The sequence below is a fragment of the Panthera uncia genome, chromosome F2, assembly GCF_023721935.1.
Source record: "Panthera uncia isolate 11264 chromosome F2, Puncia_PCG_1.0, whole genome shotgun sequence".
Classification (NCBI taxonomy): Eukaryota; Metazoa; Chordata; class Mammalia; order Carnivora; family Felidae; genus Panthera; species Panthera uncia.
Genome location: NC_064812.1, coordinates 70,484,210 through 70,496,750, shown reverse-complemented (window position 1 = coordinate 70,496,750; position 12,541 = coordinate 70,484,210). Strand labels below are relative to the sequence as shown.

The 12,541-nt window shown below is 46.2% G+C and overlaps 1 protein-coding gene across 4 annotated transcripts in view; it reads left to right on the top strand.

Moving 5' to 3' along the window:
- CHD7 (chromodomain helicase DNA binding protein 7) overlaps positions 1-12,541 on the top strand; it is a 190,168-nt gene that overhangs the window by 103,510 nt on the left and 74,117 nt on the right. For all 4 annotated transcript variants that reach the window (XM_049633368.1, XM_049633367.1, XM_049633365.1 and 1 more), the window contains one exon: positions 1,828-2,258. In XM_049633368.1, coding sequence (XP_049489325.1) covers positions 1,870-2,258 — 389 coding nt within the window. In that variant the 5' untranslated portion in view covers positions 1,828-1,869. The remainder of the gene's footprint in view (positions 1-1,827; positions 2,259-12,541) is intronic.

Here is a 12,541-nt window from a genome sequence, read left to right as displayed (position 1 = left end):
GCGCCTGGGTAGCTCAGTTGGTTAACCGTCTGACTTCAGCTCAGGTCATGATCTCACAGTCCGTGAGTTCGAGCCCCACGTCAGGCTGAAAGCTCGGAGCCTGGAGCTGCTTCGGATTCTGTGTCTCCGTCTCTCTCTGCTCCTCCCCTGCTCATACTCTGTCTCTCTCCGTCTCAGAAACAAATAAAAACATTAAAAAATTAAAAAAAAAAAAATTGGGGGCGGCGGCGGGGAGGGTCACTGAAAACTTTGGAAATCAAATGAAACCTGAGAAGCCTTTCCCAGAAGGAGGCCCATACGTAAGATTTGAGGAGAAGCGCAGAGTCAGAAGAAAACTGGTTTAGAAAACCTAGATTCAAATCACAGCTCTATCTCCTGCCGTGTGGCCTTGGGTGATCACATAAGCTAGTCAAACTTTACTTACTTCCTTTCTGAAAGATGGGGGCAGGTTATCACATTTTTCTCTGAGAGTCAAGTGAAGTAACTCCCGAAAGCACCTAGCCCAGTACATGGCATGAAATAGAGGCTCAGTAAGTGGAGGTCGTACCGGAATCTACTTTATAGTGCTTTGCTGATGGTAAGCCACGGCGTCTGGGTTGCTCCTGAGTCCGCTGCAGACCTCGACCGGGACTCTCCCACCCTCTCCCTTTTTTGGAGATGGAGGGATCAGGAGGGAGGGCCTGTACCTCCTCGGGCACGCTACCGCATCCTAGAGTGTCAGTGTCCACACATAGCTCCTCATCGGGGCCGCTGTGCGGATCGCATGGTGTCAGCGGTGTGAAGTGCTTAACACATGCCTGGCACATGGGAAGATTGTTCAGTGAACACTAGCAGCCGTTATTACTGCCGTTCCTATTATGGTTACTGTTGAGTGTCTGCAGAAGCAGATGACGAAGGCAGAAAATTGAGTGGCATTTGCAGATACAACATTTTAAAGTAATCTTGTTGAAATGTAAAGGTTCGTTAGGTGTCCTCATTTACAGTGGAGACGACGCTCTACCCCCGTCCTGGTTTGGAGCAGACTCTGATCTCGGCTGACCACTGAGCATCCCATCCTAATTGTTGGTGTTCTCTACTGTGTTTTAGCCCATCTCTGGGTATACGCCTAGTGAGTGTCCAAACTCCTCCCGCAGGGCGTACCAGCTTGACTATATGGGTTTTCTGTTCTTCAGTGAAATTTGAAACTGTAAAGCTTAGTGACTTAAGAAAAACATCCTCTGCATTTCGTATTAGTCCAAGAAATGTAACAAATCCAAGGTCATTAAGTTCGGATATGTGCTTTTAATTTGGTATTTTAATGTGATTTAAATCAGGAATGACCTATGTCATTTGTGTGTAAGATTTGTGTGTGATACCTTGATTTCAAACTTTCATAGGACCTGAATCTTTCAGCGCTTGGTACACTTGATCTTGTTAAAAGTGGCTTAATTGTGTATCTTTAATCCGAGTTCTCATTCCCGCATAGGGAAAAGAATTCCATCTACTTTCCTTCCTTAGCTTTTGCCGCTGTTTTGTCCTTCCCCGTGTCCTACGTACGTAGGGGCTGTTAAGAAAATGGACGGTGGCTTCGGCCGAATGAGAATTTTTTTTCTTCCTGAATTGAATTTTTTTACGGTATTCCTGAGTTACCCCTTTTTACTATTTATGTAAAAGCTTTCTTGGTTTTTGGATGGGAGAAAATGATAGATTTTACAACTGTATATTTGGGAAAATATTTGCTGCTTTGAGTATACAGTAAGTTTCAGAAGCATCAGCTACTGACTTTCGGTTCCTTTCTTCAATATGAAGAATGATAAACTAATTTCAGTTCCTATTTCTGTCTCTCAGCATTCTCCATCGGAGCCCTTTCTAGAGAAACCAGTGCCGGATATGACTCAGGTTAGTGGACCGAACGCTCAGCTAGTGAAGAGTGATGATTGCCTGCCATCAGTGGAACAGCAGCCACAGCAGAAGAAGAAGAAAAAGAAAAACAACCACATTGTCGCCGAGGATCCCAGTAAAAGTTTTGGTAAAGATGACTTCCCTGGTGGGGTTGATAACCAAGAACTAAATAGGAACTCACTAGATGGGTCCCAAGAAGAGAAGAAGAAAAAGAAAAGGCCGAAGGTAAAAAAAGATCCGAAGGAACCGAAAGAACCCAAGGAGAAAAAAGAGCCCAAGGAACCCAAGACCCCGAAAGCCCCTAAGATTCCCAAAGAGCCAAAGGAAAAGAAAGCAAAAACTGCCACGCCAAAACCCAAATCCAGCAAAAAGTCAAGGTAGGCTGTGGGCGGAAACCACCAGCACCAAAACACAGTACAGAAATGAGCACCACACAGTCCCGGCCCGGGAAAGGGGGGGGGGGGGGGGGGGGGGGGGGGGGGGGAGGAGGGCGGGGCGGCACCTCGATTTTTGTCATTATTGTCGGGTTCCTTGCCCTGACACCCAAACTAAGAAGTTAACAGATTTATGCATTCTGAAATTTAGGACTCAATTACTACGAACCCTTTATTCGGATGGTACATTGTAGACTTCACTGGGTAAAAATTCTTCATTATTTTCAAATCACTTGCTCGTATTTTTGTAGAAATTTGTCATGTAACAAATAGAACCAAATTACCAGCATAGTTATTTGTAAGTATAGGCCAGCAACCTCATTTTCAAGGACAATGCAAAACAGGGAAAGAAGGATTATAGAAGCAAGACAGGTCACTATATTTCACTAAGCTTTTCAGCCCTGTTTCCCAGAAGTTGAAACAGGAGAATTAATTCTCTCCACTTGGCGGAGTAAGCCTTCCCGGGGCAGGGTTGAAATGCTAGTGGGCAACGTGGGAGAAATCAAATAGCAGTTATCCATTAGATATGCATGCAAGAGTAGCACGAGTTTTAGCTTCTAGGAAATACCCTCCTCCCTCCATCCTTCCCTCTGTACTTCCCCCGCCAACTCTGACCCCCCAGAAGGCATATTTACTCAGTAAGAAAAGCTGAGAGGAGAAGACATTGAAGACTAATTTTTTTCATTTGTACCGAACATTTCTTACAACTGTTCTGAACCAATTCCAAACATCTGAATCTATTTTTCAGAATATGGCTCATGTTAGAAAATATAGTTTCCAGATGGAAGTATGGTCAGACTCAGTTAATCTGAACCTGTTTGCAAACTCCATTAGGAGACACACTGCACGTCGTCCCTCCGTGTGCATGCATGTACATGCACACGCGTGGACACATGCACGCTCCGTTCCGTGATGGACATGCTTGACGTGAACTTTTTGAGCTCGCTGGCCTGTCAGCCTTTGACTCGTAGACTTTCCTGTGTGAGTACGCGCGGATACAGAGAGAGGACTTGATTTCTGTGACCACAGAGGTGCTCCTGCAAAGCAAAAGACCAAATTTGGATTTTCAACTTGTGCTAAGAATACCCAGACATCCCCAAATACGTTATTCTGTAGTGTGTTGGAAGTCTGTATCATAGTCCTTTAAAAATTTTTGTCATCGGTACTTTTTATGGTGCCGGAATAACTGAATTATATTCAACACCTCATTCTTCTAGGTGACGATATTTGCATTTACTTATGAACGTTCTTTGATGGCCTCCATATGTGGTCTCTTAATTGAAAACGATTATTTTTTCTGCATATGAACACTCTTCTAATCCTGCAACCCATTATAAATTTTGTTCATTTACTTAAGAAATATTCCATTAAGTACTTCTTTGTAGGTACTGTTGTTAAGTGTTAGGATGTGAGCAAAGAACATAGGGTTAGAATTTCGGTCTGACTTACCGGGTTTTTTTTTTTTTTTTAGAAATATAATTGCCCAAAAGCTAAGTATTGTGCTTTTGATAGGAGGAGGCATGTGCATATTTTTCCCAAGGAGAAAGAAATCGAAGCAAAATTTTAAAAGAATGTGTTGTTATTATTTTTTAAACTTGAAATGTAAGTGTCTGTGTTCTAAAGGAGCTTCTTAGAACTCAGAAAACATATCACCAAGACTTGTTTTAGCCTCAAGATATATATATATATATTTTTTATATATATCTGCCTTCGGTTTGTATTTTTAATATTTTGAATCTAGCACCGAATGACAAAAATTGATTAACAAAAAGAAAAAAGGACAAAAAAAAATAACCCCCACTATATCTTGGATCTTGTCATAAAGTTCCAAGTGTATGATTCTCTGGTTCTGAGTCTACATCGACCTCATCCTGTCTTTAAAAACATTCTTTAGCATACCCTTACCTCCTGTGGGATACACTGGGGCAGATGTTAAAATGCTGTATTTCACAGTGAACTTGTTAAAATGTCCCCAACAACTATAAACAAGTGTTAGGAACGTAGGGCATCACATCCACTCGGTTCTGGGCACACGTGCTGCCTGATGCAAAGACAGGGCCTGTCTTCACCCACGAGGGCAAAATTCCAGGGCAGGCCGCGTCTGCGTGCTCTCAGCTGCTCATCCTGACGTTTGAATGGTCTGTGCAGAGTCAATTTTTGGCATTGCTGAATCCGAGTAATGGCTTTGCATTAGGGTCACACGCTTTTGATAGGCGGAAGGGCATGTGATCATTTTCTCCCAAGAGGAATGTTTGGTACGTTTCCCTCCCTTCATTCGCTTTAGACGCATCATCTCAGTGGATGCCTCCTATAGGCGATAGTTGTTTTTCCCCCAAGTGGTGTGAAAATAATTGACTGACTCAAGCCATGCTGAGGGGTACGCCGGGAGTGTTTGGAGTAACTCTGCTGGCCCCGGGGACTTGACCACTTGTAGGGCCACTTGCTGATTTACGATGAAATGCGGTGAGGAAATTCCTAAGAGCTTTCCTGTTGTCGATGGTCAGATGGGGATGCTGTCCAAGGACATGGTAACTGAGCAGAGATTTTCAGTAAAGGCACAAACCGACCCGTTATTTTGTTGAGCCGCAGTTTCTATCGGCCAGATGTATTGAGTACATCGAGCTGTGGCCTCGTGTTCTGCTAAGTCTAGAAAGGAAATAGCATCCCTGAAGCACAGATCAGTAGAAGTGCATACAACTACATGTAAATTCTGAATAGCATAGCAGAATAATTATGTAAATTGAATATGCAGTGATGAAGGTAATAGGGGGTTTGGGTTATGTTAGCACTGGGGTTGAATTGCCATAGCAGTTTGCTTTTAAGCACTGGAATAGAGCAGTGGCAATTTTGTTTTGCAAAATGTTATGTGATACCAGTTATTTCCATCCTTGAATAAGTTAACTTGATGAATTTGTTTATACAGAAAATAATTTTCCTACAGAGGGCTGAAATACAAGGGAATACACAGAAGTGAAATGAAAAATTTCGCGTAGAACTGCTCGCATCTTCCCTCTTCAGTCCTGTACGCCCTGTCATCGGTGACGTTCTACAAACAGATGCGTCGTCCTTTGAGCGGGTGATGACGCAAGTGACCCACTGGTGGTCTGGCTTGTTTTGCATCATTCACACGCTCTCCGTGATAAAGCACATTCAGAGAGGGTGGCTGTTATCACCGGGCGATTCTGTGCGCCTTTAGGATGTCCTTCTCACTACCTGCCATTCTGTTTCATTCCATAAAGTGGCTGAGGCTTAAATTTGTGGCCGTTCTCCGTGAACTGACCCTTTTGGCCACCAAAGTAGAATTACGTTCGTCTCGTCCGCACAGGAGAACCTAAAAGAATCTGCCAGAGGCTGTTACATAGGATGTAAGGCATTCAGCATTTCAGAAAAAGACATTTAAAATCTTAATAATGAGAAAAAGGGGCCACATTCCACTTTTCTATTAGAAATAGAAATAGTACCTTTCTTTCCCCTTTCCCTTTTATGTTAAATATGTATTTTTCTACCCATTTTTTTCCTCGTGCTCTCCCCAGGTGTCCTTATGGCTTTCAAATATTGGCAGTAAATATTGAAAATAAAAGCTAAGACATTTGTGGGCTGGAGGGGATGCCAGTTTGCATACGGAAGGATCCAAGAAGCTGAAACAGGAGGGTTTGCATTCTTCCTTTCAATGCGTTTTCTGTTGTGTATGCACGGGCCCGTGAGATGAGGGAGAATTTGGAGGAAGCGCCTCCTTTGAATGACTCTCGAATGCTTTAGTGGTCCACTTAGCTATATAAAGATTCTTTGAATGTGCATACAGAAGGGAACTTGGCCAAAGATTGTGACTTGACTAGCGTAGCTCCCGTGAAACGAAGCCACGGCGATTGGCTGCTGCTGCAGTTTCCTTGCTCTGGTTTTCCACCCCCAGTGTTCAAGTTAGCAGGAAACTGAAATGCTGTTTCTCAGTTAAGAGTGATGAAGGTATTTTATTTTTAAATGGATAATAAACACGCTGCTGCTATTTTTTGAAAAACACGAAGTACCAAAAACACGTCAGGTCCGTTTTTTGCAAACCACACTGGCGTTATCATTAATATCTACATGGCCACTTTCTTCCGAGGGACTTTGCTTTTTCAGATACTGTCTTCTCCATTATGATCTAAGAAAGTAGCAGCGTTTTACCTGAGGAATTTTTTTTTTTTTTTTTTTTTTTAGTCAGCCAGCGAGCCCAACGGTGGTATATTTTGGCAACCCAATACGTGTTTTATAGTGTGCTCCTAGACACATAAAAACTTTTCAGTGGAGATTAGACACAAAAGCAAACCATTGAACTAGTTTTGCTTAGTAAGTGCATAAAACCCAGAGAGTCAGATAGTTGTCCACCAGGTATATAGCTGATAAAATAAATGAAACCCACAGCTTTTCTTCTGCTTCCTTGTTCTTTCGTTTACATCCAGTGATTTAGTTTTGACCCACGTCATTGGATAATTGAAAATACTGAATTAAGTGTTTTGGACACCGTGCCTCCAGAAGAGGATACAGACTTTCTAAACATATGGTCACAAAACAGACTTTGAGCCCTTTGAGAATTGGAGGGGAGCAAGGGAGAAAAGGCACCTGTGAACATCGTGTCTCTACCCACTGGCCTGCCCTGCCGGGTCTCTGGTTCATTAACAAGCTCCAGGTCAGGGATGAGACCAGGTGACCCTTTCCTGGTCTCAAAGGTTACCTTCTCGGGGCGCCTGGGTGGCTCAGTCGGTTAAGCCTCCGACTTCAGCTCAGGTCACGGTCTCACGGTCCGTGAGTTCGAGCCCCGCATCGGGCTCTGGGCTGATGGCTCAGAGCCTGGAGCCTGCTTCCGATTCTGTGTCTCCCTCTCTCTCTGCCCCTCCCCCGTTCATGCTCTGTCTCTCTCTGTCTCAAAAATAAATAAACGTGAAAAAAAAAATTAAAAAAAAAAGGTTACCTTCTCTTTGAAAAGGGGGCCATTAGGTCTTTTTCACCCCAAATCCTTTCTTCCTTCAGGATGGCCACCTCAGAAATCTTTCTCTTGCTGGTGACAGGCCACGTTATGTCCCTTCCTCTGTCTGATTTGTCTTAATCTGCTGAATGGGCAGGCAGGGAGAGTCGTCAGCCGCTCTTTAGCACAGACCCTGCTGTCTTTAGCAACACGTGGTGCAGTTCGTAGTCCTTGGGGGAGGAGAAGGCCCGACAACGTTGACCCTTAAAAAGCAGGTTCTGCTGACTCCCACTGTGCTAGATACAGGAGTGACCACCCTGGGACGCGTGCCCATCCAGGGAGAGCGGTGGCCTGCTGTCACTGTGGTTTTATGTGGGAGAGGGCGCGTAGACTCCCGCCTCCACTTCTCACAGCACCCATCAGTTGAACGTCGAGAGGTGAGGAGGCCATGGGTGGCAGTGGTATGTCAAAGGGGGATGTTTCTGGAACGCATTCCTCTGAAGTCTCTCTTAAGTGGAATTTTAGGGCAGAACGTGTCGTCACAGTAGATGTGGTTGTGATGTTAGGAGTGGAAGACAAAGGGCAGAAGGGATCGTAGGCTCATTTTTTAAGTGATCCTTAAAAATATCTGCACCTGGACATGCTTCTGAAAAGTGTGAAGTTCTGCGCAGCTGCGACATCTGTCACGTGATGGGTGCACAAAGATCTTTCTGCCCAGGTGAGGGCCCCTTCAAGTCTGGGTGCTGTGCAGGGCCACCGTGAGAGCATCAGCCGTCTGGAACACCAGCTCCTTCAGCTTCTCAGAGAAGTCTGTGTGGCTTAGCTTTAACGTGCCAACTAGGGAAATGGTGTGAAATAGGAAAAGCGACCCCATTCTTCTTCTTTATTTTGATGTGAACTTCCACGAGAGTACTAACTATGTGTGGGTAGCCCTGATTTCTGCAGGAACAGTATAATGTCGTGGTCCTTGGGCTTCTCCTGTTAGGGGTGGGTGCTGCTATTTCCTCCTCATTGGTTTCACCATTTGCTCTGCCTTGTCCCCTACCTCCCTGCAGGGAGGTGGCAGCTATTAAAATGTTGGGTGAGCGGCGTGTCTCGTTTGTCGTACCGGCCACGCTGGCAGATCCGAGAAGATCTAGGGAACCTAGGGAGCGCGGTTCTAGCTGCCCAAGTTAGCCCAGTGTCCCCCTTCCTGAGTCATGGGGATGCTGTGCATCAGCAGGAGCAGCGTCTTGGAATGTGGCACAAGCAGCCACCCGTGAGCCTCCCGCTCGGCGCTTGAAGAGCACCCTGTAGTCAGAGGGTGTGCTTTCCGCCTCACTCCTGTGATGCCCGATGTGCTCAGGTCCGTGTTGTGCCACGGTGCCGGGTGGCTAATGTTTGTGTTGTGCTTCTGCGATCAGAGAACGTATTCGCCAACTAGACTTCTTTTCCGTGTTACTGGCAGATCTTAATTCGATCCATAATCCATAAAATTCTGTAGCCTTTAGATTTTCGGTGAGAATTCTTGACTGAAGGATGAGTCTTTTTTACACCCCCCCCCCACCCCCGCTCTGAATATATTCGTTGTTGGAGCACCTGGGTGGCTCAGCCGATCACGTGTCCAACTCTCGATTTCGGCTCAGGTGACGATCTGACAGTCCGTGAGGTCCAGCCCCGCCTTGGGCTTCACACGGGCAGTGCGGAGCCTGCTTGGGATTCTCCCTCTCCCCCCCCCTCTCTGTCCTCCTCCGCTTGGTCTCTCTCTCTGTCTCTCTCTCAAGATAAATAGACATTTTAAAAAAGAGTACATTCGTTATTAAAAATGGATTTGGCTCTTTTCAGGAGAGCTTTCTTTCTTTCCCTTCCTTCCTTCCTTCCTCCCTCCCTCCCTTCCTCCCTTCCTTCCTTCCTCCCTCCCTCCCTTCCTTCCTTCCCTCCCTCCTTTCCTTCCTTCCTTCCTTCCTTTCCCCCTCCCTCCCTCCTTTCCTTCCTTCCTTCCTTCCTTCCTTCCTCCCTCCCTCCCTCCCTCCCTTCCCCCTCCCTCCCTCCTTTCCTTCCTCCCTCCCTTCCTCCCTCCCTTCCTTCCTTCCTTCCTTCCTCCCTCCCTTCCCCCCTCCCTCCCTCCTTTCCTTCCTCCCTCCCTTCCTTCCTCCCTTCCTTCCTTCCTTCCTCCCTCCCTCCCTTCCCCCCTCCCTCCCTCCCTTCCTTCCTCCCTCCCTTCCTTCCTCCCTCCCTTCCTTCCTCCCTTCCTTCCTTCCTTCCTTCCTTCCTTCCTTCCTTCCTTCCACAGTCTTCTTTAAGAAGGGGGCAACCCAGTAGCTATCCTCAGGACAGGGTTATGCTATAAGGCTAGCCAGCGATCGTCCCAAGTCACAGAACACATTCAGCAGGAAACATTTCTGAGGCCTGAAGGATACCCCTAAAGGCCAGGCCGGCACCGGACTCCTAGGGAGATCTCACGAAGAAGATGCCTTCGGATCAGTCCCAGGACTCAAATGTGGGCTCTGGAACCAGACAGCTTTTGGCTACAGTCTTAGCAGTGCAACTTCCTGGACTGAACACGTAGCCTGTCTGACCCTCAGTTTCTTCATCCTTGGAAAGTCTGATTACAAAATGAAAAGATGAGGCGTGATGACTGTTTGCAATATACTTTCATTTTAAATGAAAGCAAATTAGGTTTCTGTATCTAACTTTCTTTGTTCTTTCCTTCCTAAAAATTTAGCATAGTTAATGTACTTTAGGAGTACTTGATGCTAGAAGAGCTATTTAAGGTAACAATTTAGATTAAATTAAGTGTCTTAGAGGTGTTCCATCCAGTCACTTTCAGAGAACTTAAAAAAAAAGCCTATTAATTTGTCATTGAAATCATACGCTTGTTGTTCAGAAGTAAAATAGCATCCCCCCCACCCTCCTTTCTCTTTTTCTCTTCTCAACTCTTCTTTCCCTTTCTCAACCAGGAGAGTAGGGTGAAGAACTTACGGGTGGGGTTTAGGGGCTGGGGTGGCAGGGCACCTGCTTGGAGTGAAGTATTCGGCCCCAGGCCGGGCGGCTCGGCACCTGCAGGCTGACTGTGCCGGGGGCAGACGGGCCCGGGGGGCAGGGCGAGGGTCTTGCTCCCATCCCGCCATCCCGCCCGGGAGCTCTCTGCCCAAGGTGGCCCCGTGGAGCATCTCACACGTTTGGACCAGTGTCCCGAGTTCTCCTGGGCCTTTGCCCTCGCGGCGAGGAGTTGGCTTTTGTGTGTCCTGTCTGTTGCTCAGGGTTTGCTCTGTCTCTGTCATCATCAGTTTGTTCTGTTACCTGCATTTTATTACATTCTAGTGTAGCCATTAAAACAAGTTTTCATCTTAGGACCTTAAAATTTTTGTTTTGTTTTGTTGGGTTGATTTTACTTGATGATGTGTCCCACTTTATGTTGCGTTAATTGATATTTTTCAGCTTTTAGTACTTTATCTTGTCTCTTTTTTATTTTGCTTCTTTCTCTTTTAAGTTTCTTTCTCATTGTTTACAGACTTAGAGGAGGGGCTCAGTCAGTTAAGCGTCCAACTCTTGCTTTCAGCTCTGGTGCACAGTTCGTGGGTTCAAGTCCCATACTGGGCTCCGTGCTGGCAGTGCAGAACCCGCTCTGGATTCTCTCTCTCTCTCTGTCTCTCTCTGCCCCTCCACAGCTCGTGCTCGTGCTCTCTCTCTCTCTCTCTCAAAATAAATACACTAAAAAAAAAATGTTTTTTAAAAACTTAGAGGAAAATTCTATACTCAAGCTGAGAGGCTCGATGCTCTTCTCTCTACCGCCATTGGGCCCTTGGTCCTAACAGCTTATTACAGTTTTTATCATGGCAGCCGCCGGATCTTTCAGAATCGCGACACATTGCAGACCTCCTGTGCCGGGAACGTCTCTCTCCCTCTTCTCCTTCATTAGCTTCAGTTCTTCATTTAAAAACCTTTTAAGCATGTAAAATATAAGGATGCAGTGCAGCACTTTTTACTCTTCTTCTAAAAGATGACATTTTGGCCTGAGCCTCTGAAAAATCCGATTAACCTTCAGGACCCCGGCCTCAAGGTTGGTTTTCCCCAGTGTGGTGGGAATCACCCCATCTGCAGGATCTGTCTGAGGGCCCCCCTCCTGCTGTCCAGACCTCTTCATTGGCTGTATTCTCATCACAGGTGCTTCCACAATACGGTTCCTTTTCAAACTACCTTTCTGTTTGGGTCCTTAATGTTGATGCTGATCAGTGTGTGACTGCATTCTGTTTTGCAGTAGGTCAGGGCAGCTAGCTGGATTTCTAGTAAGTTCTGGCCCTTACTTGTTTAAAAAGCCCGTACTCTTTTTCACCAAAAAGAATTAGTTGTCTATGTGCTGTGTCTTAGGTGGAAGGAGTTGATGTGACCCCATTTCAGGTACTGTCACTTAGCCCTTCATTGTAGACTCTTAAAAGCTGAATACGAACCCTTTCGTAAAGGGTATGGGATGGCCTTAGCACAGCCCTCCGTATGACGTGTATTCTCTGAATACAGACTCTGGGTTCTCAGTGTTCTCGTCAAGATGGCCTATGCTTCGGGGCGCCTGGGTGGCTCATTTGGTTAAGTGTCCGACTCTTGATCTCGGCTCGGGTCTCGATCTCTCGGTTCCTGAGATCATGCCCCTCGTCGGGCTCCGTGTTGGCAACGTGGATCGCGCTCGGGATTCTCTCTCCCTCTCTCTGCCCTTGCCGTGCTCTGTTTCTCTCTCTCAGAATGAATACTTTTTTTTTTTTTTTTTTTAAAGGCATATGTTTGGATCACACTGGGGGCAATTGCAGCACTTCAGAGCCTGGTCTAGCAGAGGTGACCTAAATGTCACTAAGCTATGGACCCCGAGCACATCCAGCTGCCCACCAGTATGACCCGCTCTCGTGATAAAATGTGAAATGGAAGGGATAGAGCTGGTGGAGGGACAGTGGCCCTTCAGACTGCTAGCACCATCCCCAGAAAATGTGCTTCCTCCAAGGTTGGAAGGGCTTGTCTAGCTTCAGGAGTGGGTGGCTCTGTATCTCGGTGACACCAGCCACGGTGGGAGATAAGGCTGAGGAAATGAAAGAACTGTATGAGCAGGGAGGAGAAGTACAGAGATGTATCGGTTTTGCAAACGTGCCGCGTCGCACTCTGTTTGGGTAGCGTGTTAATCCCATTTCACTGAGCTTCGTAGGTGTCTCCTCATGAAGACAGAATCTGCGTCGGGTTTTCTTCAACGAGTTAATGAGAAAAGCACTTTTGAGTAGTGCCTGGTAAGGGCCGTATATGTGTTTGTTGTTGTTGTCGCTCT